The following is a 27,912-nucleotide window of genomic DNA, read 5'->3' on the forward strand; positions in this document are numbered from 1 at the left end:
AACACTCACAGATGCGGATGAAGGGTTACAGGTTGTTTTATTAGACCTGGGAAACTAGCTGACGGTGGACTGTTGTGTTTGAATTTCTGAACACAGAAGAAGCTTTTCCTGCCGCGGGAACCCTGGGAATTGTAGTCGCGGAATCGCGACGGATATAAATTTGTTTAGCACTCTCTGGACGGCGAGCCCTTGGGTCCAATTCAGTGTTCTGGGTCCTCATAGGTCCCGTCTAGTTCACCAATGAGCGACCAGGTTTGAAAATATCCCTTCTCTGATTGGTTGTCTTTCCTCACGTTGCTTCATTCTCAGCCAATGGGTTGATAAAGCCAGCAGAGGTGACAGGGTCACCGCGGAGCCTTCAGCAGCTCCGCCGCCAGCGACTCAGCCCTGTGGTTCTTTGAGTCAGGCCGCGGGTCAGGGTTTTCGCCGCCGGTCGTCCGCCGTGGTGGGTGCGGCTCTGATGCTGCGGCAGGCTCCGGACGCCCGGAGCTCTGGAGGGTACGTAGCCTGGGCCGAGGTGGGGCCGAGGGGCCGCTGCTGCGCGGGCTCTCCACCGCGCCCGCCTCCTGCCGGCATCCCGCGGGCTGCCTCTGCAGGCTCCGGACGCTTGCTCTTCTCCCCGCCTCCTATTTTGACCAGCCAGCCGGCCCTAATCATAGCGGCTGTCCACGTCTCGGTATTCTTTCTGTAAACCCGGAATGGCTGCTACTCTCTGCGCGCAGGCCTTCATTCAAGAGAAACCCGAGTCCACAGGTGGTGGGCATTTGTGCAGTTAGCGTCTCCTTTCGTGATTCTATCTCTCCAGCGCTTGTAATAGAAGTTTCCCACTGGGTTAGGAGTTCTGTGCTTGCATAGTACTTGCCAGACATTTTACTGTCTTGCATTCTTATTTTCTTTCACTCCGATATGCGCTCAAGACCTGAAGAAACTGAGGCTTGGAGACGGTAACTCAATTCCAGAAGAGTTAACAGTTAGTTAATCGCAAGGAGAAGCCAGATCGGGTCTCAGGGCAGATCTCTCTTAGTTCTCAGATGGTGGTGGTTGCTTTTCAACCTCATTTAATCACTAAGGATTTAGGCTAAGTGTGTACCCGCCGCAGCTCTTAGCACGTGAGAACTAAATACTTTTATTAAGTGGTGATTCTAAGCTAAAAGAAGAGGAATACCTTTCTGACATCTGCCCAAACATAAAATGTCCCGCGTGTCTCTAACTCCGTGCTTCAAGGACTTCCTGCCTGATAACGGTATAGTCCTCATCTGGAAGCTGGTTGGACATCTCAGATTCCCAGACCTTGTTGTACCTACTGGGCTTGAACTTGCTTTTTATCCAGGTCTCTTAGGTGATCGCAGTGCTCCTTAAAGTTTGAATAGGGTTGTATTTGTCCACATAGAACCAAGGAAGAGAAAATAAGGGCCATGATGGTGTACGTTTTTAATCCCAGCATTTGGGAGGGATTGGCCAGCAGATCTCTCTTAGTTCCAGGCTCATCACGGCTACATAGGTCAGCCAGAGCTAAGTAAGGAGAAATAAGAGTAAAGGCATACATTCTATGCACTGTGACCTCTAGTCACAAGAACAAAATTTTTATTTCACAGTTTTGTCATTTGTAAGAGTGGTGGTTTCCTTTTCAGAAAATGAATGTGTCTCGTGAGAGTTTTAACTTAGCATTCCCAAATCTTAAAGTAGGTATCAGTATTAACAGTTTCAAACTTGTCTTGTAATCGTGTAATTGACATCAGGTGCTGGTTTTAGAAGTAAAAGCAAATTAAGACAAAGGGAATGCTAATTTACTGCTGACAGTCAGGTTAAAAGAACCTTGTGTTCTATATTTATGTTTGCCACAGGCTAGCCCCCGTATGTAAGCCCCACCCCCAGTTTCTTATATTTGTCATGAAGACCTTCCAGTTAGTTTATTTTTGGAAGGAAGGGGTAGAGTTGCTACTGCTCCCAGTTTTTCCAGTTTATTCATTTGGTTATTTGATGATAAAGCTGAAACAAACTGCCGGATTCACGTATCCCAATTCTCAATAATTAAAGATAGTGTTTCGGAGAGTTTTAGTTTTCAGTGTTTTGATAATTTAAAAAATGTAATTTCTATGATTGTTTTGACTGCATATATGTCTGCACCGTGTGAATGCCTGGTGCCAGAAGAGGGCATCGGATCCCCTGGAACTGGAGTTAGATTGGAAGCTGCTTTCTGGGTGCTGGGAGTTGGAGCTGGTCTTCCGGAAGGTCAGCCAGTGTTTCTAACTGCCCAGCCATCTCTTTAGCCCTGCTTCAGTGCCGTGTTTAGAGGCATTGGTTTAGACACCAGTGTAAAGTTTCAGGCTCTTGCTTGCACCACAAATTATTTGCTATGCATAGATCTTGGGTCTAGCCTCCAAAAACACCTACTGATGATTTGGATAGGCCCAAGGAAATTGTACTGATTGATGCTGTGTGGCTTCATGCTTCTCGACGTTAGTGCTTTTGATGGAAAATACAACTTACAAACAGACGAACAAGCACATTTGTGTTTGTGCTAATGTGGTATTCATCACCGAAAGGAAAGGGTTTTTTAATTTGTTTTAATCTTCATTGTGGTTCTTTAGCTAGTATAAATGTGCCCAGGTCAGCATTTCAGGTTATTTGAAGTTATTTGTCCCTCTTTGTGCTGTGTGCACTTGTGTGTGTGCACACACGCACACTTGTGTATGTATCTGTGTGTATGAATGCCTGTGGAAGTTTGAGGTCAGCTTTGAGTATCTTCCTCCATCTCTTTCTGAAACCTTATTTTTTGAGGCAGGGTCCTTGCAGAACCTGGAGGAGCTAAGCTGGCTGATCTGTGAGTTCCAGAGCTCTACCTGCCTCTGTAGCCCAAGCACTGGAATTACCGGGTGTGCACCACTGTGCTTGGTTTTGTTGTTTTACACTGGCACTTGGGATTCAAATGCAGGTCCTTGTGCTTGCTCAGTCAGTACTCAGTCTTCTCCACAATGGTCAGTATGCATGTGTGCACATAGGGTGCATGTCTGTGCACATTTGTGGAGGCCAAGGGTCTACACTAGCATACAAAGTAATTGATTCCACGATGGCATCTTTATATACATACATACATATATGTCATTGTATATTAATTCCTTTCCTCCATTTATTTTGATGTCTGCTAAATTTGGAATAGAGAAAGTGTGGAGTAAACCCTGCAGTAATCACATATAACTATTTTTCCATCCTGTGAAGGAAAATTTTCTCTTAAAACAATCTAAGTTGATAGTGAACACAAAGCTACAAAGAATATTCAGTACATAAATTGCACTTCAAGTTTCATTTTTAAAAAGATTAATTTTTAATTATGTGTATTTGCATACATGCCCATGGAGGCCAGAAGAGGGTATCAGATACCCTGGAAATGGAGTTATGGATGGTTGTAAACAACAAACATGCCTGTTTAGAGCTGTACCTGGGTCTTCTGCAAGAGCAGTTTGTGCTTTTAACCACTCAGCCATCTCTTCATCTCCAAGTTCTACCTTTTGAGTTAGGCAGTGGTAAACTCATCTGTCATCCTGTCACTCTAGAAAGCAGATAGAGAATGTGTCTGTCCTTGTCCCAGTGTCCTGCCTTTTGCCCCTTCTCCTGTTTTTCTCGTATTGTATGTGTATATGGCACTAGGGAATAAGGTTATGGCATTTCATCCCCAGGCCAGTTTCTATCTTCCTCACCCCAACATAACTCTCTTATAAAGTCATCTATTGTGACAGGCATGAGCATGTACTCAGGTAATCGCAGTACTCGGGGAACTTTAGCAGGAGGGTTCCTACAAGTTTGAGGCTACCTTAGGTTGTACAGTGAGACCTTGACTCAAAAGATAAATAAATATTGGTTATGTGAACTCAGCAATCTGCTAAAACATTGATTATTTGAAAAGTTCAGACTACATAGTCAAAAAGTGGTGTCTGTAACCTGATGCCATCAAGATATTAAAATAAAATGAACCTTTGACATTGAATAGCCTTGCTTTGAAGTTTTATGTAAAACCTGCAGTTTGGGCAAATCTGAGACCGCCTGCCTGCTTTTCTTATCTTGTTTAAAAGGTGTAGTTGCTGTGACATTTGACCACAACTCTCCTTGCTTTGGTTGTTGAGTTTCTGTCATTGCCTGATATTCCTGACTCTTCCCTGGGTAGACGCTAGTTTGAGTTCTTATGAGTAGGGTTTGAGGACTGGAAGTTTTAAGATATTTTGACTGCAGGCCATTTTAAAGGTACAGGAAAATTATATATAGCATTTAAGGGATAATCTCCATTGAGTAGTTATGGAAGGATGACAGATAAAAACAGACTGCTACAGCGTCAAAGCCTGGACACCGAAAAAACCAGTGTTTGCTGTGTTGGGCTTTGTTGTGGTGAGTGTGTGTTAGCATGCATTCATTTACTGTATGTAGGTTTATGTACATATTGGTGCTCATATGCCACCATGTGCCAAGGGTGGAGGTCAGAGAAAAGCTGTGGGGTAGGTTCTCTTCTTCCCATGTTTGGGTTCCAGATATGGGACTTAGTCGTCAGGTTTGGCAGCAAGGGCTTTTACTGAGCCGTCTTACAGTGCGTGCTTTTTGCTTTTGCTTTTGACACTGGATCTCATATAGCAAAGACTGATCTAAAACTTGCAATGTATCAGGATGACTTTGAACCTCTCCCTACTTCCTCTCAACTTCAGAATTGTAGGTATTATAGGCATGTGCCACCATGCATAGTTGAGTGTCTGGTTCTTCCTCTACGTTTGTTGAGACTTGTGCCATTGACAGCCCAAAATCTGTGGGTAAGCTAATATTTATAAGCAAGGATATTCAGGTGCTGATGGAGGACCCTGAATGACCACAAATCCTAAACCTGGTAGTCTCACACGTGTGTGCAATCCACTGTCTTTTCGTTTATCCTGACTTTTAGAATAGCAAAAGTAGCCATACTATTTTGATTTTAAATAGAGTTTTCTTTGAATTTGCTTGCAGATTAAAAATATTAATGTGTATTAGCTGGGTGGAAGTGGTGCACGCCTTTAATTCCAGCACAGAAGAGGAGAAGGCAGGCAGATCTCTTGAGTTCAAAGCCAGCCTGGTCTACAGAGCAAGTTCTAGTACAGCCAGGGTTGCACAGAGAAACCCTGCCTCAGAAAACAAGCAAAATAGTGTATTTTACATTTATTTATACCTATTTTTATTCTCAGTATGGTATGAGTTAAAGACCACTACGGGTTTTAAAATTGCTATTTATTCTGACACTACACTTTTTTAAATCATGCAACTGAAAACTACCTTTTGTTGAACATGTGCTATGTATGCATAGACATGTGTTGAACATGTGCTCAGGCATAGACTGAGCTCTTTGTATTGCCATTTCATTGATACGTTATGCTGTTTTGTAGCTTGTGTTGTCAACTTCATTTTACAGATGTGAACACTGATTATCCTCTAAGGGATTTCTCTGAAATCCTAGCTACCTTAAAAAGATTTTATTTATATACATGTGTTTGTATGTCTGTGTCTGTGTATGCCACTGGTGCATAGGTGCCTTTGTAAGCCAGAAGAGGCATTGGATGCCTGGAGCCAAGGTTACTGCTGTTGTGAGCTCACTGAGGTGGGTGCTGGGAATTCAGCTCCTCTTGAAGAGCAGGAAGCACTCTTAACTGTGCTGCCATCTCTCCAGGCCCTTAAAACAGTTCCTAAGTGACCAAACCTGGGTCTGGCCTGTCTGGGAGACTTCCTGCATTGGATGCATAAGGGATCTTTTGCATTACTGAGGATGGAGCCCAGGTCAGTGTTCCAGAGTACCTCTCTGAGTCAGGGTGGTGCCAGGCTGACTGAGCTTTCTGCCTCAGCCTCTGGAGTCCTGAGGTCACAGTCTATGCTCCTGCCTAGGAAATACTTATTATCACTCTTTCCTCCAGGAGGACACTGTTCTGCTCTTTATCTCTGTATATCTCTGTATGTGTTGAGTCCAGTGTAACTTTGTTATCTTTGCCCACAAAATAACTTTAGTAGTTTTTCTGGAGTTTTATGAACAGTTCTATCCATTTATGTTTTGTTAACATCTGTATGTTCTTTAGAATGAGGAATATAATATAAAGTCTGACTAGTTGAAGTTACTGATTTTTAAGTTTTTGCATTTATGAAACTTATTTCTTAATGCTTGTTTCTTTGGCTTTTACATGTCTTCTTGTACATTATTAGATTTTCTCAAGTGCTCTGTTTTTTTGTTTTGTTTTTTTTTAAAGCAAAGACTTACAATGTAACCTAGTCCTTGAACTCATGAACTCATGATCCTCCTGCTTGTTGTTGAGATTATAGGTGTGACCTACAAAACCCAGATTTGCCAGTTACTTCTCTGGAGGAAAGATGTGCTGAATTTAAAAGGATGGGTTGGGAAGTAGAAAGAGAGCTGAGAGGCAGAAAACACTAATAAATAAGATTTCGTCCCAGGTCTATACTTAGTGCCCTGGTGACTTGGAACAAATATTTAACTTCTCTGTGACTGTTTCACTGTCTGTATCACTTCAGATTCTATTCCTGCTTCCTACTGCTCTTCTGTGAGGCACTAGGAGATGGCATATACAGAGATGGCTTCATGGACTTATGTTTAGTTCACTTTCACCATGGTCTCCCAGCTTGCTTGGTTGAAGCACAGATTAGAGACACAGGGTAGACTCTTGGCTTCTTGCAGAGAATCCCTTTTTCATTGTTTCTTTCTCTCCTCTCTTTTTTCCTTCCCCATGTTTGGAATTGGACTCAGAAACTAAGGTGTGCTAGGCAGTGCTCTACCACTTAGCTAGTTCCTTGGACACAATTTTCATTTTGAGTTGGGGTCTTTCTTAATAAGTCACCCAGGTGGGCCTGAACTTGAGATTTCCTGCCTCTGTCTCCAAGGTAGCTTGCATTACAGGTGGGCCACAGTGTCTGGCAAGGGCCTGCTTTGGTGCTGTCCTTTTCCTTAGGAGATTGTCTTTCGTAGATAGTTTGCTGTGTGTCTCTCCCTACTCCCTCCCCACAGATGAGTAAGAAAAGCCCAAGCTGTCAGCTCACTACTTTTCCTTGAGGCATTTGTTTTAGGCCTAGAAATGTTCTAGGAGGGAAAAGTCCTGGCAGTGTTACAGTTTGAAAGGGAGAGCAAAGGTTACAAGCTTGTACGTAAAGACCGTGTTTATTGGAACATTCGTGTTAAAATATGTATTGCTAAAATGGGATTTATTGGAATATTGAGGATGGCATATGTTCTTTCGCATATATAAATAACTTGATTTCTTCCCTCAGCTTATGTTCATTTTATTTTTCACAAGCTTTCGAATTGCCAGTCCTTATTTTTGTGTGTGTGATTTAGATTCATCTGCTTCTTTCTAAAGATATAATGTAGTTACTTAAAGGTACCATTGCTAGGCATAGCTGGTGCTTGCGTGTAATCCAAGCTTTTGAGAAGCAGAGGCAGGAGGATGAGGAATACATGGACAACATCAGCAGCATAGTGAGTCTGAGGCCATCTGGACTATGGGACCTGTCTCAGTAAGTAAATAAATAGAAAAAATGGAATCCTAGTCGACCTTGGCAGACGAGAACTAATTATGTCAACCTGACTTCTACTCTCTTTACAGAATTTAAGAAGCTTTTATTCATGTGCATGTCATAGAAGATGAATTCATCCTCTTCTACTGTGAATGAAGAGCCTGATGCTCTGTCAGTAGTTAACCAGCTACGGGATTTAGCAGCAGATCCATTAAATAGAAGAGCCATCGTCCAGGACCAGGGATGTTTGCCTGGCCTCATTTTGTTTATGGACCATCCAAACCCCTCTGTCGTCCACTCGGCTTTGCTTGTAAGTTGCTTTTAATACTTTGCTTTGTTGTTTAACCATGCAAGTAAGAATTTTCAAAGACCTTTGATAACAGTCTGCATTGTGGCATGTAAAAGACAGGGAAACCATGGCATATATGTAGTTTGTTAACACAAATAACAACATGTTGATTTTGTTCTTTAATGTAAATGATAACTATAACACTTATATAAAATGTTCTGGCCCTTGGTATTTTCAGTTAACATGGTGATCTATTGTTAGTTTGGGTATTGGTTTTTTTTTTGTTTTTCTTTTTGTTTTTTTTGACATGGATGTATTGCTGTGTTGGTTGGGCTGACCTTCCAGGTCTTAGGCACAAGTCATCTTTTGACTGCAGGCAGGCATACATACCTCATCACACCCAGCTTGTAACAATTTTCATCCCCCATACCCTCTGTGTGTGTAAAATGTATAGCGCGTGTGTGTAGTTGGAGCTCAAACCCAGGACTTTATACGTGTTTAGCAAGCCTTCTAATGTTCCCTAGGCCATCAATTAAGAGAATTCTTCAGTTCAGAAAGGCACTTTTTAGTACAAAGAGTTAAAATTAGGATGTCATGGATGTTAAGCACCACCCCCACCCTCTACCCCAGGCCATACATGATTGCTTCATTATTCTTCCTCCAAAGCATGGTAGAAAAGCTTTTTCTCCTTCCTTGTGTCTTTTCCTCCTGGGACCAGGAAGTCCTGCCTGTACCTTCTGCCCAGCAATTGTCCCTGGCCTTCTTATTGACAAATCAAGAACCAACTGAGGAACAGGACTTAACCTCAGAGTCTCCTCTTATAGATAGTTACCCTATGCATTTTATTTAAGAGATATATCAGTCAAATGTTAATTGCGGACCTGACTTATATCCTGGTTTAAGCGAATTCATCATAAGCAATTTTTAAGTGGCTGAAAGTGAATATACAGCATATGGTAAATGACATTAAGAATCTTTTGATGGCTAGTTAGACTCAGCAGTTAAGAACTTAGACTACTCTTACAGAATATCTTAGTTTGTAGTATACAAGTATACATATAAGCAAATACCCATATATGCAAGAAAAACAATTTTAAAAAATATAAAGTCTTTTATGGACAATAAGTGACTGGTAAAAGTGCTTGCGGCCAAGCCTGATGACTTGAATTGATGTCTGGAACCCACATGTCAGAAGGAGAGAGCAAACAAACTTCTGCAAGTTGTCTCGTGCTTCCATGCATTATGTTCTGATGCAGGGACATGCACGCAAAATAAATAATATAAAAGTCAAATTTAAAAAATGTAATGTTTTCATGTGTGGTGTTAGTGTTCTCATGTATAATGGCGAAAACTTTTAATACTGGCACCTAAAAAGGCAGAGGTAGGCATCTCTTGAGTTGCAGACCAGCATGGTCTGCATAGTGAGTTCTAGGCCAGTTAGGTGTATAGTGAGACTTTGTCAAAGCAAAGCAAAATGCCTTGCTGTTGTGTCATTAGTCATTAGACAATAAAAATGTGTTTAGACTTGAAGGAAAGGTTGTTACTTTTTGAGAAAGTCATTTGGGTAGGATTTTGGTAAGATAATTAAAAGCTAATTTCTTCCTGGCACGGTGCCACACACCTTTAATCCCAGTATGTGGGGGAAAGCAGCTGGTGGACCTCTGAGTTCAAGGCCAGAGTAACTACATAGTTAGTTTCAAGCTGGCCAGGTATGTACAGTGAGAACATCTCAAAACCATAAATAACAACAAAACCAAATTTCCGAGAGATGTAGTGAAATATTTAGTGAATATTTAGATCAGTTATGACAGGGGAGAGAGATGAAGTCAGACCATCGAGTGACTGATGCCAAATGATGGGCACATGAGGTCATCACACATGTTCTTTGCTCTGCGTGCTCCATGTCTGTATAAGAGGTGGGTCTGTGCTGCTCATCTTAGCACATAAAAGGTGGAGGTAGGAGAGTCGGGGATTCAAGGCCAGCCTGGGTTACATGAGATAAGTCGTTTTGATCAGATAACAGGCAGAAACTGCACAAGGGAGGGAAGTTTTCTTTTGACTTGTCTTTTCAGAGGGATTTAGTTTACGGGGAAGGCGTGATAAGAGCAGCTCAGTTCATGAGTCCATGGAGGCGAGAACATGTGGTAGACTTCTGAAATCACAGTAAATGTGAAGCAGCTGAACAGTGGCTGGGGATGGGTCTACCTTTCCCCACAATTAATTTAGCCAGACCTTCCTAAAAGAATACAGTCTTCAAAATAGTGCTACAAGCTGGACCAACTCTTTTTTGTTTGTTTTATTTTGTTTTGGAAATAGAATTTCCTACTATATGAAACCTGTTCTGTTTCATCTTTCTTAGTTTGGAACTACAGGTATGGCGCCTTCACAGCTGGCCAGAGTAGGTAATTTTTTGAGGAGAGTTTTCTAAGTATAGAAATTAGGATAAGCTGTTTACTGTGGAGGAGGGTAAATTGCTCATCAATGTTGAGAACTGCTTAGTGCAGTAGTATTGGATTAATACAATCCTATGGCTGGATTATTAAACTACTTTTCTTCCCACTTCAGGCCTGCTATAGGCTCTGATGGCCTAATAGCTGGATTTATCCAGGGGTTGGTACTTGGCCAGGTAAGTTGGGCAGAATGGCTGTAAGGTACTTAGAATAGGTTCATGGCAGGAGTGGCTAAATGGTGAGATTATTATAGGCGGCAGTCTGAGGAGAAAGGGAGCTGGAACCAATGAAGCCTTGAGGCCAGTGGGCTGAAGTTCTAAACAGGATGACATGCATGTGTGCATTTTAATCGTTGCCCTTTCATAGCATATGTCAAAACTTTATTTTATTTCAGTGGTCACTCCCAGTTTAATAATATGCATTTTCAACTTACTTGTCCACTTTGACATGATCATATGCTTTATATGTGATGTGAGAATCACACAACAGCAGGTTATATCTTAGTGTACCATATGAAGATCATTTGTCTTCACCTTAGGCATTGATATTAAATAGGAAAAGTGGTTCATGGCTTCCTTGTCACCATTAGCACCTGCTGTGTCATGTGTTCCCTTTCCTATCGCTGTGTTATTTTCATCATATATCATACCTCTCTGTGTTTCTATGGTATGTAAACATGCATACATACTGCTTTAAGCAGTTAGTGTTCTTTTAGTCTTTGTGTGATACTCAGGATTGGACTGGAACCTCACACATACTAAGCAAGCACCTAGCTAAAGCATTTAGTTACCTTTAAAATATATTAAAATATGTAAAATATGGTGGTTTTTGTTTGTTTTTGTCTGTGACAGACCCTCACTTGAGACCTGCCAGTCTCTGTCTTGCAGATGCTGGGATTATAAGCATGTGCTACCATACACAGTTTCAAATATGATGCTTCTTAAACGTTTGGAGGATTTGGGGGGAAGGGAGGAATAGGGATTGGAATGCTGTTGCCCAGTAGTTCAAGCTTGTCTCCAACTTTGGTTTCGTTTGGAGACAGGGTCTCATTTATCCCTAGCTGGCCTGGACCTTACTTTGTAGTCCAGGCTGGCTTAAACTTACAGTGTAAACCACACTTGCCTGGACTCTGTCTGCCTCAGCCTCAGCCTCAGCAGCCGGCAGGTGTGCTGGGGATACAGGAGTGAGCCACCGCATCAGGCTGCCAACTCACGTGATTTCTGATAAGGAAAGTGGTGTACTTGTTTTGAGCATTTTTTATGCTTCTGTGTGTGTGCATGTATGAAGGTTGGAAAACAACTTGCAGTAGTCAGTTCTCTGCTTCTACCATGTGAGGCTAACCATGAAACTCAGGTTGTCAGGCTTTGTGGCAAGTGAACTTACACACTCCCATCTCAAGGGCCACTCTTAAGCTTCTTTGTTCTTTTCTCTATTTTGTTTCTTTCTGTATAATGCCTTTCTCTCTCTCTCTCTCTCTCTCTCTCTCTCTCTCTCTCTCTCTCTCTCTCGTGTGCTTGTGTGTTTGTATGAGAGACAGACAGACAGACAGGGCTCATTCGTGAAGGTCAAAGGACAGTTTTCAAGAGTGAATTTTCTCTTCCTCCTCCCCCCTCCTGTATATTCTGGAGATTGACTTCAGGCCATCAGGTTTCCATGGCAAGCCCTTTAATCACTGTTAATGAGTAAATGCTATCCTGATAATTTTTTTTGTGACTTTATCTGTGACGATATTACTGTTTTTCAGGAGATGATTAATATGTGTGTTACAAATTTGGATGTATTTTGTTTTTATTGTTTTACTTGGAATTTGTTGAATTCCTTGGGTCTGTGGGTTTAAATCTCCATGTTTTTCTCCATGTTCAAATTGCCATCCATTTTTTTTGAAGGTTTTTATTTTTAATTTTTAGTGAAAGTCTTTCCCCTTCCCAATGCCTACATCCACATATGTTAGCATATGCTGTCCTGTAGGCACTGACCCTTTATGCCTGTTTATTTCATCTCTTTTCTTAGGTGTTGCACTTTATTTTGGCTGGTTCTGATGCTACATTTTAAAGTGCACTGCTCTTTATTCTGTAATCTCTAAACTGTTTCATGTCGAATGTTCGTCCTGTAGAAGTAGCTTGCCGCCTTAATGTCTCTGCCTGGTGTTTTTCATTCTCATCCTCAGACATGGAGTGGAGAATCTCTCTTTTGATGCCTTTCTACTTTATAATCTCTAGTTTGCCTTTTGGTTACTTTGTGCCTCCCTATTCTGGATGTAGTTATATTTACCTGCACTTTTTTCTAATCTGATGATTTTCTAATTATGCCAGGCATTAAAATCTTTTAATTGTGGGTTTTTGAAATTGTTTTAAATATTCCTATAAATACTCTTGAACTGTGTTTACTGTTGGATTTAAGATAACTTGGGGCCAGTTTGATTTTTGAGACTACTTTAGGATTTGTTAGACTGTATGCAATTTATGACACCTCCACTGCCGAGGTGAAAACATCCCAGCACTGTCCCCAGTGCCTTATGTGTGGGGAGGGGAGGTCTTTGTTGTTCTGGCAAATGTCATCCTAAACTGCCCACAGCCCAGGCTGAGTTCAGGGTTTGTTGTTTTACTCTCTGGTGAGGTTATTCCCTCATCACGTGGCCTTGTATGCTTCAAAATGCAGATTAGTACTCAAACAGGAATCTCTTCCCTTCTGGAGGTCTCTGGAATTCTTGCTGTGGAAGCTGTAGTGTATCACAGTATACCCTTTATTCCAACATCTTTACCTGCAGATGTTCATTGCAATGAGTCATTGGTCTGGTTTGAAGCTTCTGGCTTGTGGTCAACACTGGAACCTCACTGGGACTCCCCTTGGATAGTCAGTTGTTGCCCTCTGTCATGGAGATCTTGCACCTTTGCATCTCTGCCTTTACTCGCTCCAGCAATTCATAGATGAATCGATGTGGATGGAATAGCTCAACTCAAAGTCCTGGATCAGGGCTTGGGTAGTGGCTCTGTAGGTCAGCCTAGCAACTCTCCGCCATGTACCCACTCCACCAGATCAGCTATCCAGCACTGTCCTGTCTAGCTGACCCAACGGCCAAGGCCAACTCCCCCTCTCATGCTCTCAGGGCCAGCTCATCTGATCCCCTGCTAATAGGATCAGCTCTACTGTACTCCCAGGGACAGGTACAAGACCTGCTCTCCCGTACTCATGACCTCCACAGTGAGGAGGGGGGTGAGGAGCCAGCTTTCTTGTTCTCACATCCTCAGAGCCGGCTTACCTGTGTGCCCCTATTACCAGTGCCAGCTCTACTGCGCTGCTACACAGGTGAGGTGTGGGGCCAGCTCTCCTGAGTGCCTCAGCCAGTGAGGAACTGGGCCAGTTCTGCTCAGCCCTTGAACATCAGCGTGGTCACGGGGAGCAGCCAGACCAGAGACATCCACATGGCCTTTGTTAGTATCATGGGCCACAGATATTAACAGACACTTGTTGCTGTCTGGCTGTAGACCCAGATTTAACCCTCAGTGGTAGCAGGGACCAGGACTTCACCTGTCCTCAGTTGGTAGTGCAGGCTGCTCACTCCCATCATGCTGTTCCTCACTGCCCTTGCGCCCCCGGTTCCATCTTTCTCTACAGTGCTCAAAGCATTCCACTTCTCTTTCTCTCATCTCTCTACCACAGACTTGAACATCATAGTGTCTACTACAGACTTGGATATCATAGTGGCATCTCAGTGGGTGGGCCATGTAGCATTTTTTATTTGAAAGGCAAAGGCCCAATGGAAGTGATTTGAAAGGCAAAGGCCCAATGGAAATATGAATGATAAGTAGGCTGAGATAGCTGTGGATGATGGTAATGAAGTCTGGGGATGATAGCAATGTTTAGATGTAGAGGGAAACATCCAAACAACCTCAGAGGGAAATAGTGACAAAAACGTGCTAATTGTGAGAGAAAAAGGACCTGAAAAAGAGCCTAACTCAGAGATGCGGCCATCAGTTCATCTTTTAATTTTCTTTTTATTTATTTTGATGTTTTGAGATAGGGTTTCTTGTAGCCCAGGGGATACTGAGACTTAATTATGCAGTCAGGGCTAGCCTTTGACTCACAGCAAACTCTCCTGCCTCAGTCTCCTTCATGGTGAGATTGCAGGCACTGCCATTTGCCTTTGTTGTTGTTGTTGCTTTGTTTTCTACTTAAAAATACATTTGAAAGGTGTAATAAAAACAGGACTCAGTTTATTCGTAAAGCTCACTGTATGCTTTGTCCCCAACAATTTAAGTAATGAGCAAAAACATCTAGGGAGATGATGGCTATTGGAACTACTCTTTGTTGTTATTGAGGAATATTTTTATTAACATGACCAAACCTACAGTTCCTCATGTCCTCACCTGTCTTCCCTTTTCTCCACTCTCCTTGATCCCCTTTCCATCTGGTCTGCTTCAGGAATACATGTGTTGTCTTTATATGGGAGCCAATTACTGTGCCCTGAATTATACCAATTTCTATATGTGATGCCAAAGAGAACACTGAGGTACTTAACAAGCTTTGGAAGTTCTAATTGTGTATCCATAGATGTATAGGGTGCTGGGTCTATGTCTGATGGTTGACATATCACCAGAAGACATCGTTTACCTGGAGTCTCTGTAGGAGATGGGAGATGGGTTTTTCCTTTGATGAATATGAAGGTTCCTTCCTTATCTTTTCTAATAACTTTTGCTTCAAAGTCCATTTTATTCTATATTACAATGGCTACTCTAGCTTGTTTCTTGGGACCATTTGCTTGGCAATTTTTTTCCAGCCTTTTACTCTGAGGTAGTGTCTGTTTTTGTCACTGAGGTGTGTTTCCTGTATGTAGCAAAATGCTGGGTCTGGTTTACGTACCCAGTCTGTTAGTCTATGTCTTTTTATTGGGGAATTGAGTCCATTGATGTTAAGAGATATTAAGGAATAGTGATTGTTGCTTCCTGTTATTTTTGTTGTTGGAGGTGGAATTACATTTGTGTGGCTGTCTTCTTTTAGACTTGATGAAAGATTACTTTCTTGCTTTTTCTAGGGTATAGTTTCCCTCCTTATGTTGGAGTTTTCCTTATATTATTCTTTGTAGTGCTGGATTTGTGTAAAGATGTGTAAATTTGGTTTTGTCATGGAATATCTTGGTTTCTCCATTCATGTGAATTGAGAGTTTTGTGGATATAGTAGCCTAGGCTGGCATTTGTGTTCTCTTAGGGTCTGTATGCCATCTGCCCAGGATCTTCTGGCTTTCTTAGTCTCTGGTAAGAATTCTGGTGTAATTCTGATAGGTCTGCCTTTATATGTTACTTGACTTTTTCCCCTTACTGCTTTTAATATTCTTTCTTTGTTTTGTGCATTTGGTGTTTTGACTATTATGTGAAGGGAGGAGTTTCTTTTCTGGTCCAATGTATTTGGAGTTCTGTCAGCTTTTTGTATGTTCATGGGCATCTCTTTCTTTAGGTTAGGGAAGTTTTCTTCTATAATTTTGTTGAAGATATTTACTGGCTCTTCTGAATCTTCTCTCTCTTCTATACCTATTACCCTTAGGCTTGGTCTTCTCATTGTGTTCCGGATTTCCTAGATGTTTGGGGTTAGGAGCTTTTTGCATTTGCATTTTCTTTGACTGTTGTGTCATTGTTTTCTATGGTATTTTCTGCCCCTGAGATTCTCTCTTCTATCTCTTGTATTCTGTTGGTGATGCTTGCAAAATATGACTCCTGATCTCTTTCCTAGGTTTTCTATCTCTAGGGTTTATCTCTCTTTGTGATTTCTTTATTGTTTCTATTTCCATTTTTAGATCCTGGATGGTTTTGTTCAATTCCTTCACCTGTTAGGTTGTGTTTTTCTGTAATTCTTTAAGGGATTTTTGTGTTTCCTCTTTAAGGGTCTTCTACCTGTTTACCTGTGTTGTCCTGTATTTCTTGAAGATAGTTATTTATGTCCTTCTAAAAGTCCTCTATTATCATGATGAGATGTGATTTTAAATCCAAAACTTGCTTTTCTGTTGTGTTGGAGTATCCAGGACTTGCTGTAGTGGGAAAAGTGGATTCTGATGATGCCAAGGAGCCTTGGTGGAATTACTTTTTGAGATTAATAAATGGAGTATAGTTCCTTATGACCTTGTCAAGATGAAATGATGAAGAACATGAAACAGCGTAATTTTGATCTTGCAGATAAGGTCAGAATGTTCACTTCATAGTGCACATTCAGTTTTCACAGCCACTAGGAGGTCTCTTTGAATGTCACAGTTAAAGGAGAATTAAAAATCAGTTGGTGCTAAAAATAAAAACACTTATTTTCTTCGTGCTTTTGCAGTAAGTTATAGGTGACATTAATTTTGAGCAGTTTCAATGTGTGAATTGACTCTTGTTTTGCTTGCAGGCGCTCCGATACTTGGCTGAATGTCGTGCGAACAGAGAAAAGATGAAGGGAGAACTGGGGATGATGCTGAGCTTGCAGAACGTCATCCAGAAGTAAGTACTGCAGGCAGTCAGTCAGTTAGTACTGCAGGCAGTCAGTTAGTACTGCAGACAGTCAGTTAGTACTGCAGACAGTCAGTTAGTACTGCAGACAGACAGTTAGTACTGCAGGCAGACAGTCAGTTAGTACTGCAGGCAGTCAGTCAGTTAGTACTGCAGACAGTCAGTCAGTTAGTACTGCAGACAGTCAGTTAGTACTGCAGGCAGTCAGTTAGTACTGCAGGCAGGCAGTCAGTTAGTACTGCAGGCGGACAGTCAGTTAGTACTGCAGACAGTCAGTTAGTACTGCAGGCAGGCAGGCAGTCAGTTAGTACGGCAGGCAGGCAGTAGTTAGTACTGCAGGCAGGCAGTCAGTTAGTACTGCAGGCAGTTAGTACTGCAGTCAGTTAGTACTGCAGGCAGACAGTCAGTTAGTACTGCAGGCGGACAGGTCAGTCAGTACTGCAGACGGACGTCAGTACTGCAGGCAGGCGGTCAGTTAATACTGCGGGCGGACAGTCAGTTAGTACTGCAGGCAGACAGTCAGTTAGTACTGCAGGCAGTCAGTCAGTTAGTCACAGTGCAGACAGTCAGTTAGTCAGTTAGTACTGCAGGCAGACAGTCAGTTAGTACTGCAGACGGTCAGTTAGTACTGCAGACACAGTCAGTTAGTACTGCAGGCAGACGGTCAGTTAGTACTGCGGGCAGTCAGTCAGTTAGTACTGCAGACGGTCAGTCAGTTAGTACTGCAGACAGTCAGTTGTTAATACTGCAGACGGTCAGTTAGTACTGCAGGCGGACAGTTAGTACTGCAGACAGTCAGTTAGTACTGCAGGCAGGCAGTCAGTTAGTACTGCAGGCAGACAGTCAGTTAGTACTGCAGGCAGACAGTCAGTTAGTACTGCAGGCAGTCAGTCAGTTAGTACTGCAGACAGTCAGTTAGTACTGCAGGCAGACAGTCAGTTAGTACTGCAGGCAGACAGTCAGTTAGTACTGCAGGCACAGTCAGTTAGTACTGCAGACAGTCAGTTAGTACTGCAGGCAGGCAGTCAGTTAGTACTGCAGGCAGACAGTCAGTTAGTACTGCAGGCAGGACAGTCAGTTAGTACTGCAGGCAGGCAGACAGTTAGTACTGCAGGCAGACAGTCAGTTAGTACTGCAGGCAGACAGTCAGTGGTGCCCTTGGAGGTCCCAGAGAGACGGTCTGTGCAACTGAACCGAGACTCAAATTTCACTTTCTTTTTTAAGCTTCAAGTACTATTTGGAAAATTTACCTCTAACAGAAGAATAGGCTTCTGTAGGTTTTATGCCCAAATATTTTTTGCTAATGAATATTAGTTTTCTGTGTCGCTCTTGCTGTCCTGAAACTAGCTCTGCAGATCAGCCTGGCCTCGAACTCACAAATCTGTTGGCCCTGCCTCCTGAGAGCTAGGATTAAAAGTATGTGCCACCATGCCTACCTGTTTTTGTTTTTTATTGATAAATGTGGGTATTTACAGTTCTTATAAATGTTTATATTTTAAGATATAAACATTTCTGGGGTATTAATAAATATTTCAAAATTCATTTGCTTCTCTCTCCTCTGAGTTTTAGAGTTAACACTAGGATATCTATAACTGATGTGACAGAAACAGGGAGACAGGATCTCGTTCAGATTTGAAGACAGATTTGAAGACAGATGAGTATCCATGGATTTTAGTATCTGTCAAACATTCCTTCCCATTGTACTTTCTAGGTCAATAACTGCTGTTTGTGAGTTTATGCTTTAAAGATTTAAAATTCACTTATTTCCTGTTAGCTAAAAAAGGAGATCAAGAAAGCACTCACTTGTAGGTCATTGTCTAAAAATTAAAAAAAAAATAATGTATATATATGTGTGTGTGTGTGTCCATGTTTGTGTCTGTCTGTGTTTATGTAAGAAAAAGTCCTACACTGAATGAAGTTTTATAAAATAAACGATTTGATTTGGTAGCAGACAGCTAGTCATAGTAGGGGATCTGCAGGGGATAGTGTGGTACACTGTCCCTGTTATTACATTATCTTAGCTTTATTCAAAAGACCCTTTGTCAGGGTCATGGAAATTGAAAATTTCTTTTGGTGAGATTATCAGTGAGTCTGATTGGAAGCTCATGGAAACTTAGAGCCATTTAACTTGATAAATATAATTGTATTTATCTTTATATTTCAAATTAGTGGCATGTGTGTTCCTTAAACAGACATAGTTATTGAAATTCAAAGTAAGTGGTACAAAAAAGATGTGGTAAATTAGATTTAAAACTAGTGTTGAAGCCCTGTGGTGATGGCACACACCTTTACTCTAAGCACTCCAGAGGCAGAGAGAGAAAGAGCTAGGTGTGATTACTATTCATACCAGAAATATCAGCACACAAGAGGCTGCGTCAGAAGGATGGCAGGAGTTAGAAATCAGCTTGGGCTATAGAGATTGCTTCTAAAAACAGGAGATGACTCTGGTTCAGAGCACCTGGCTTCTCTTCCCGAGGACCCAGCCTTTCTTCTCTCACTCACGTGGTCACTCATAACTATCCAAAATGCCAGTTTTAGGGGATCTGGACCCCTCTTTTGGCTTCTGTGGGCACTGCATGCATGTAGTGCACAGGCATACGTACAGGCAAAATACCCATAAGCATGAAAAAAAAACCCAAAACATTAAAAAACCAGAATAATGTTGAAAAATTAAAATATACTTTGTATTTGAACTTAAACAATTTAAAGTAAATTTAGGTTACATACATTTAACCTGTAAAGTTAATTTCTTACCCTTGTTGGCTCAAGATATGGTAAAGAGTATGTATATGGAAAAGATAAGTTGGTAGAGTGACTGACCACTGCGAGTTTACTACGAGAAATTGAAGACATTATGTTGGTAGATCATCAAGGAAGAAGATCTGCGATAAAATTAGAAATGTTGTACATTAATGTCTTAGGCATAAAGGAGGGTAGAACTGGGTTGGGCATACTCCAGTACACATTCAACAAGAAAGGAAGCAAATGAATACAGTCTCTGATTTCAGTATAGACCTGACAGCCATCCCAGTGGGCAGTTGTAAACAAAAATGTCTTTTAGAGCAGTCTTACACTGAACAGAAATGACAGATCTTACCTGGGGCAGCTTGGGAAGAGCATCCCCTGCCCTTGGGTTTGTGATGGTTCTGAAGCTGCTATACTTGCTGTTACAACTGTAGAAGAAGAACAAGTCCTTTATTTATCTAATTTATGTCCATCTGTCCGTCCATCCATCCATCCTTTCATCCATCCATCCATCTTACATGGATCTGTGCCTGGTTGTAGAAGTCAGAGGACAGCTTGAGTAAGCACCTTTTACTGCTGAACCACCTCACTGGCCTGTAATGCTGTGTGTGTGTGTGTGTGTGTGTGTGTGTGTGTCTGTCTGTCTGTGTGTGTGTGTGTCTGTCTGTGTGTCTGTCTTGTCTGTTTCTGACTGTGTTCGTGTGTGTCTTTCTTTACCTGTGTGTGTGTTCAAAACATTATTTTAGAGGACAGAAGATTAATTAGGCCCAGAGACATATACTTAGTGTATCTGTATGGCTTCTGAAATTGTTATTTTTTTCTTTTTTTTGAATAAAGTATATATTTTTAGAACAGTATGGTGATTCCTTGCTCCACTATTAGTAAAATGTTTATTACATACCCATTCTAATTTGGTCCCAGAGCCCTTTTAATAGTAAAGATAATAAGATTTGATAAATAGATAAGACAGAAAGACATTACAGTTAATTTGACATCTGTAGATCTCAGTATTTGAAGGTTCCCTTTCAAACTTCTCATGTGTTGTTTTGTTTTTGTTTTGTTTTTTAGCTGCTCTTCAAGCTTGTGAAAAGTCACCTCTGTTCCATAAAATAAGCATTTGAAGCATTTGTATTTGAATGGTGTATTAATATAGATAGTCTAGTTAACCTAATTAGTCTGTTTGCTTAGTGTTAGAATTACAGGCAGACTATCCTGCTAACTCGCATTTCCTTGGGTGCTGGAGGTCCAAACTCCATTTCTCACTCTTGCATGGCGCATACTTTCCCTGCTGAGCTCTTTCCTGGCCCTGCTAATGGCATTGTTTATATGCTGGTCAGCAGTTTCCATCTCATTGGATTGTTTTCAAACATTGAAAAATACCTGTACTGCAGCTCTCTGCCTCTGCAGTTCAACTTTAAAAATAGCATAAGCTACCTGAATCAATAAAAGAAAAATGTTTTGAACAAAAATTGGTGGTTCAAAGAAATGTGGTAACTTGCTCTTGTTACTTGGTTTCCTAGTTAATGATTTCAATTAAATGTAGTTCTGAACCATGCTAGGATCTCAATCATGTTTTAAATGAAACTAGGAGATTGTTACAGCCTAGCCAGGCCTGGTGGCTTATTATAAGTGTCTTTGTTAGGGGTTGTATTGTTATAAAGAGACACCATGACCATAGCGGCTCTTACAAAAGAAAGCATTTAATTTGTACTAGCTTCCAGTTCACAGGTTAGGCCATTGATCACTGTGGCAAGCATGGCAATGCACAGGTAGACATGGTGCTGGAGCAGTAGCTGAGGGTTCTAAATCGGGATCAGAAGGCAGCAAGTAGGAGGTGGGGGGAGAGACAGACAGACAGACAGACAGAGAGATAGACAGACATGGGCCTGGCTTGAGCACTCCATACCTCAAAACCCACCCACCAGTGACAAACTTTCACCAACAAGGCCACACTTCCTAATTGTGCCACTCCCTATGAGTCTGTGTCTGCCATTTTCATTCCAACCACCAGAATGAGGTACAGAAAGTTAGCCTGGACTGTGTAAAAAGTTGAAGGGAGATCTTACAGACTAAATGCTTTCCCTACATTATTGATGATTTTTTTTAATCACAGTATTTTTTTTTTATTAGATATATTTCTTTACTTACATTTCAAATTATTTTTCCTTTCCCGGTTTCCTGTCCATAAGCCCATCCTCTCCCCCTCTCCCATACAGATGTTCCTCCATCCATCCCCCTTACCCACCCCCAGCATTCCCCAGCACTGGGGGTCCAACCTTGGCAGGACCAAGGGCTTCCCCTTCCACTGGGGAATAGCCCCAACAAGGCTATTCTCTGCTACATATGCAGTTGGATCCCTGGGTCAGTCCATGTATAGTATTTCGGTAGTGGTTTAGTCCCTGAAAGCTCTGTTGGTTGGCATTGTTGTTCTTAAGGGGTTGCAAGTTTCTTCAGTTCTTTCAATCCTTCCTCTAATTCCCCCAAAGGGGGTCCTGTTCACTGGTTTGCTGCTAGCATCGACCTCTGCATTGGACATGCTCTGGATGTGTCTCTCAGGAGAAATCTGTATCTGGTACCTTTCAGTATGCACTTTTTAGCTTCATCAATCTCACCTAGTTTTGGTGGCTGTATATATATGGGCCACATGTGGGGCAGGCTCTGAATGACTATTCCTTCAGTCGCTGCTCTAAACTTTGCTTCTATATCCCCTCCTATGGATATTTTTTTCCTCTTTTAAGAAGGAGTGGACCTGCCAGGTGGATTCAGGACACACAGAGGCAGAAGTCCTTTGAGTCAGGGCACTTCCTGTTCTGGCTCTGCCCAGAAGTTAACTGATCCCATCCCACAGTTCCCTGCACCCAAATCCCATGGGGAAGAGAGCTGAACACCCAGAAGTGCAGACGTCCTGAGACCTCAGGACAGACCACCACTTCTGAACACCTCTGCCCACATCTCTGGTACAAGGGAAATAGGTGGTTCTTATTCTTTCCTTTTCATTCATTGAATGAGAATCTTATATTACAAGACTGATCTCAAACTTGTGTTGCCAAGGAAGACCTTGAACTTCCTGCCTTCCTCCTGCGTGTGTTAATATAGGAGGATGTCTCTGTACTCTGTTTATGTGATGCTGCTAGAAATTGAACATAGAGCTTTATACATCTTAGCCCAGCACTCTGCCTTCTGAACCACACCACCATTTTTACATTACAGTTATTCTAAGACTCATTCGTGTTTCTTCTTAATTGAACAAGGTATCAGGCTGAAGGAAACAAAACTTATCAAAATTGAGAAGTAAAATTATAACACCAATAAAAGTGACTTTATATTTATGCATTTTTTTTCAAGGACTACAACTCCAGGAGAAACAAAACTTCTGGCCTCAGAAATCTATGACATTCTTCAATCCTCCAATATGGCTGATGGTGATAGTTTTAATGAAATGAATTCACGTAGAAGGAAAGCTCAGTTTTTTCTGGGGACTACAAACAAACGTGCCAAAACAGTAGTTTTGCACATAGACGGTCTCGACGATACGGTAAGACTTAGAGATGTGGATAATAAGATAACAGTGAAAATTGTATCACCAAACTTGTTCTTTGTAGTCACTTGCTAACATTTTCTAAGAAAAAATTGCAATATTAATATACTTAAGACAAAAAGGTCGTCTTATGGTAAAGATACTGGCCAATCAGCATGCATAGCAGTTTTAAATGTAATAGTAGAACTTAAAGAATTTGTATTAAAACACCTAAACTGACATAAATGCAAGACTTATAAATAGGTCTAATTAGAGCTGTGCATGACTTATGTAGATGAGTTATAACTTACTAATGTCAGAAGAAAGACAGGACAGTACTATTAGGTCCTGTAGGTATTAAAAGGCTCCCTGGCTAGGATAACTTTTGAGGGGCTCATTGGATGGACCTGTGCATCACTTCGTATGTATTCCATCCAATGGCATGCAGTACTGCTTTGCTCTGTTTCTTAGTCTTGGCTCTTAAAAACCTGCAGAGAGCCTGTGTGTTATGTCTTTTTTAAAGCACAGTGTCAGCATCCTCTTCGGTATATACCTAGTGGCATTGCTCAGCCATATGGTAATTATAAGCTTAATTTCTTTAATATCTATGGTATGATGAACTATCATATTGTTCACAGTGGCTGCACAATATTCTATTTCAACTAGCATTGTATGAGGGGCCTAGTGTCTCCACATCCTCTGGTGGGTTTTGTGGGTTAATGGTTTTGATCTATAGTCTCCTGATAACTAATGATGCGGAGCAACATTTTAGACTTGTGTTGGTCATTGCTTTAGTGGTTAAATTGGGGTTTATTGTGTATACTTTTACTTCAGATTTATATTTGAAAGGAGTATTCATTTCCTCTTTGTTCTTTGTCCAGTTTTAAATTTTATTGCTCAGCATTGACTGTGTATATTCTTAACCACTGAGCCATCTCTCTAGCTCCCCTTTTGTACATTTTATTGAAATCATCAATGACACCATTTGGCCGTGGGCTTTGCTTTGTGGACAGTTTTTTTTTTTTTTTACCACTAATTGAATTTCTTTATGTGCTTTATTAGATCTAGTTATCTTTTTTCCCCTTTCTTTTTCATTTTTTTTCTAGTAAGCTTTGGTTATTTATGTCTTTGTAATAATTTTACATTTTGTTGAGGTTGTATAATATTGGCAGTTATTCACAGTCTTTATATAGGCTGAGTGTCCTTGAACTAAAAATTCAAGTTTTGAAATGCTTCAAGATCCAAACCTTATTTTTTAAATATCAATATGATGCTCAAAAAGGTTTGGAGAATAACATTTTATTTCAGATTAATAAGTTTTCTCTGCCCATGTAATAAGCCAATCCAGGCCAAATTACAGATATAAAAGCAGCTCTTGGCAGGTTCACTGAAAATGGGGCCAGAAAAGTCACCATGTAGACAGAGACAGAGGGACAGGCAGAGAGAGAAAGAGCAAAGAGGAGCACATGGATGGAGGGAGGGAGGGAGAGAGAGAGAGAAAGAGTGAGACGGGAGGGAGAGGGAGATTAAGAGGTCCATGGATCTGGGTTGACAGGAGTGCCCTTTTTGTGCACAGCACACACAGGTGCAAGCAGGTAATGATGTAAGCAGTTGCTAGGGCCCTCAGAACAGTCCAGTGGAAGAGCTTGGAATTAACAGGGTAAGTGCTAGGGGTCCCTAGTTTGAAGTTGAACACAGATTTTTAAACTACTTTATGTGTGTGAATGTTTTGCCTGCATATGTGTATATGTACTAGAGGATGGCACTGGATCCCTGAAACTAGAGTTATGAATGTTTTGAGCTACCATGTAGATGGGATCTTCTGCAAGAAAACAGTTTCTCTAATCTGCTGAAACATATTTCTAGCTTAAGAATTAATGATTTTTGAATTTGAGATGTTCAACTAGTGAAGTTTACAGAAAAGTGTAAAACCTAGAAAAAACTCCCAGATCCAAAACACTTTGATCCCAAGACCAGACAAAGGATACTTAACCTTTAATAACTTTTTATTTCTGTAAGGTTGGCAGTAATATTTCTTCTTTATTCCTGAGTTTAGTGATTGACTTTTCTTGGAAGTTAAAGGTTTATCAGTTTCATTGACCTTTTCAAAGACCCAAATGTTCTATTACATTTTAATTTGGGGGGTGGGTGGGGTGCTCATGTGAAGGTGAACAGAAGCTGCTTCTCTTCGGGGGATCAAGCTCAGGTTGTCAGACTTGGTAGCAGGCGCTCTTGCTCATCGTTGGTTCTGTGGTTTTGTGTTTTTTGGTTTTGTTTGTTTGTTTTGCTTGTTTTGAGATCTGCTCTCACTTTTTACCCCAAGTTGACCTTGAACTCAGATAGTTCTACCTCAGCCTCAGGAACACTGTGTGCCCTAATTATAGGAATATGCTGCTATGCTGGGACTGAGAACCAACTTTTTAAAAGAACATCAAGGTTTTATTGAGAAATAAAGTAATAGTTCTTAGCAGCAGGGAGTAGTCCCCCACATGCTCCAAGAACCTTTTGATAAAGATTTTTCTCATTTAAGATTTTTTTTCATGCTCTCAATCTGTTATTCCTTCTAGTGCTTCAAAGCAACTATATTTTCCCTTCTCCCATCCCCCTCCACTTCTTCCCTCCCCCATCCTCCTTCCTCTTTCCCCCTCCACTTCTTTTCATTCTCCTTCCCCTTCTACTTCTTCTCATCCCCTCCCCCTTCTATCTTCCATCCCCTTCCCCCTCCACTTCTTCCCAGCCTCCTTCCCCCTCCACTATCTCCCATCCCCTTTCCCCTCCGCTATCTCCCATCCCCTTCCCCCTCTACTTTCTCCCAACTCCCTTTCCCCTCCACTTTCTCCCAACCCTCTTCCCCCTCCACCTTCTCTGTTTCCCTTTCCCCTCCACTTTCTCCCTTTCCCCTTCCTCTTCTACTTTCTTACCTGTCTTTTACCTTCCTTTCCCCTCTCCCCTCCCAACAGGTTCTCAGGTCTTCTTCCAGCTATATCCTTTATTATTGTAACTTGAACACTCAACCTTCCAACTTTATTTTCCTATGTTCCAAAGCCTCTTTTGAGTTTTGTCTAAGAAGGGTTTTAATTTGATGGATACAGACTCCATAATGACACTAAGATAGCCACCATCTTGTGTTCAAAGTTTGCTGTCATCTGTCCGTCCTTCTCTCTCCTCATCCTCCCCCCACTGCCTGCGTCTCAGCTCTCCACTGTTGTAACTGCCGTGATTGCTGTGGACTTTCCCTCTCTTGTGCCAAGGCAGGGGAGATCTTCCTTTCACAGCTAGCTTTAGGATACACAGCCTCTTGAGTGATAGGACTGCCCTCTGTGGTCTACGTGTGAAGCTCTGGCCAGCAGAATCCCAGTCTTTGTGGGGTTTTTTTTTTGTTTGTTTGTTCCCATTTTATCTAACTTCTTGGCTTTGTGAATTTAAATTTGTGGCAGATTTGGATGGATTTCTTCAAAACGGATTTTTCTCCCTTTTTCCTGGGTCTGTCAGGGATCTTAATTTTATGCTGTCTGCCACTTAAGATATCTTCTCCTTTCACTCTTGTCCTGTTTACTTCATCCTTTCTCTTTCATTTCGGTCATTTCACTTTTTGTGAACCTTTTCTTACTGTCTTCTCTGAGTGCTGAGTTTGCTGTTCTTCTTCTCCAGTGTCTCATTATAAACATGCTTTTACATTGTATTTTTCCATTTGACTTAGATATTTTATGATGTCACCATAGCATGTTTACACTGTATCTTCTTGAACTTAGAAACCTTTTAGGAAAATTGTTTAATGCCCCTGTGCACTAACTCTACCACCTGTATTGTTTCCAAATATATTGGTTTTGACTGTTTTTTCTAGTTTAGCGTAATGTTTGTGTGCTTCTTTTGAATGTCTGGTAACTTTTTATTAAATGCCAGCTATTTTGTGTATTATGGAAGACAGAATTCATTTGAATGCATAGCCTGTAAATGTTCCTCAGCTTCATTCTGTTTTGTTTTTCAAGACAGGGTCTCCCTCTAAAGGCCTGACTGTCCTGGAACTCACTCTGTAGACCAGGTTACCTACCCCTGCCTCCTGTGAACTGGGAATAAAACTGTCCCACTAGTCCCTGCTCAGCTTTATTGTGAACCAACTGTTGCTTGTTAATAGTTGGATCTTGAGCTCTGTTTTAAAGTTTTCTTATGTGGGACCGTACTTTGCAACCTAGGGAAGATAAGTTTGCTATACTGTTGAGCAATACGCTTCTGTGCTCTTCCTACCCTGTGGACTTCAGTTATTGCCTAGTGCAGCTCATGAGGCCGTGATGCCTGGCTAACCTAGTGCGAGCCCCTGAGTTGTTCCTTCTGTTCCTCCTTGCTCAGCCTCGGGTTGCCTCCCAGCACCCATTCTGCTTGAAGTGACTCCTGCACACTGACTCTGGAGACAGTGGCTGTCTTTCTGTGTGGCTCCTTCCTCTTCTGCCCCCCTTTCATTCTTAATTTGCTTGGCCCTGAGAATTGACAGTTGCTTTACCCTCCAGTAACTTTGTCCTGAATTCAGGCTTCTGAGTTCTGGCTGGTTTCTGCTAGACTTTTTGTTGCTATGTAAAACTACTTAACAGAAATAACTCAGGAAAGGAGTTGCTTATTTTGACTTACAGCTTTTAGTTCATGGTTCCTGAACCCTGAGGCTTTGGGTCTGAAACACATGCTGTGTCTTTGTCAGTGGATAGAGCAATAGAGATGGCTGGCTACCTGAGAAGCAGGAGTATCTGCAGGGGCGGTCTGTCTGTCTGTCTGTCTGTCTGTCTTTCCTTCTTTCTTTCTTTCTTTCTTTCTTTCTTGTAACAAAACAAGAACATTTTATTGTTTCAAATAAATACAAGCTTGTACTTGAGCTGAGCAATACGTTTAAAAAAGAAAATAATTGAAGAGTACACATGGACAGAC

At 41.5% G+C, this 27,912-nt stretch overlaps 1 protein-coding gene across 1 annotated transcript in view; it reads left to right on the forward strand.

Moving 5' to 3' along the window:
• The first annotated feature begins 324 nt into the window (after positions 1 to 324).
• The window catches only part of Armc1 (armadillo repeat containing 1), a 40,550-nt gene continuing 12,962 nt past the window's right edge, over positions 325 to 27,912 (forward strand). The window contains exons 1-4 of the mRNA XM_032898614.1: positions 325 to 498; positions 7,614 to 7,834; positions 16,636 to 16,727; positions 22,827 to 23,016. Coding sequence (XP_032754505.1) covers positions 7,652 to 7,834; positions 16,636 to 16,727; positions 22,827 to 23,016 — 465 coding nt within the window. The 5' untranslated portion in view covers positions 325 to 498; positions 7,614 to 7,651. The remainder of the gene's footprint in view (positions 499 to 7,613; positions 7,835 to 16,635; positions 16,728 to 22,826; positions 23,017 to 27,912) is intronic.

This window comes from Rattus rattus, chromosome 3, assembly GCF_011064425.1.
Source record: "Rattus rattus isolate New Zealand chromosome 3, Rrattus_CSIRO_v1, whole genome shotgun sequence".
Classification (NCBI taxonomy): domain Eukaryota; kingdom Metazoa; phylum Chordata; class Mammalia; order Rodentia; family Muridae; genus Rattus; species Rattus rattus.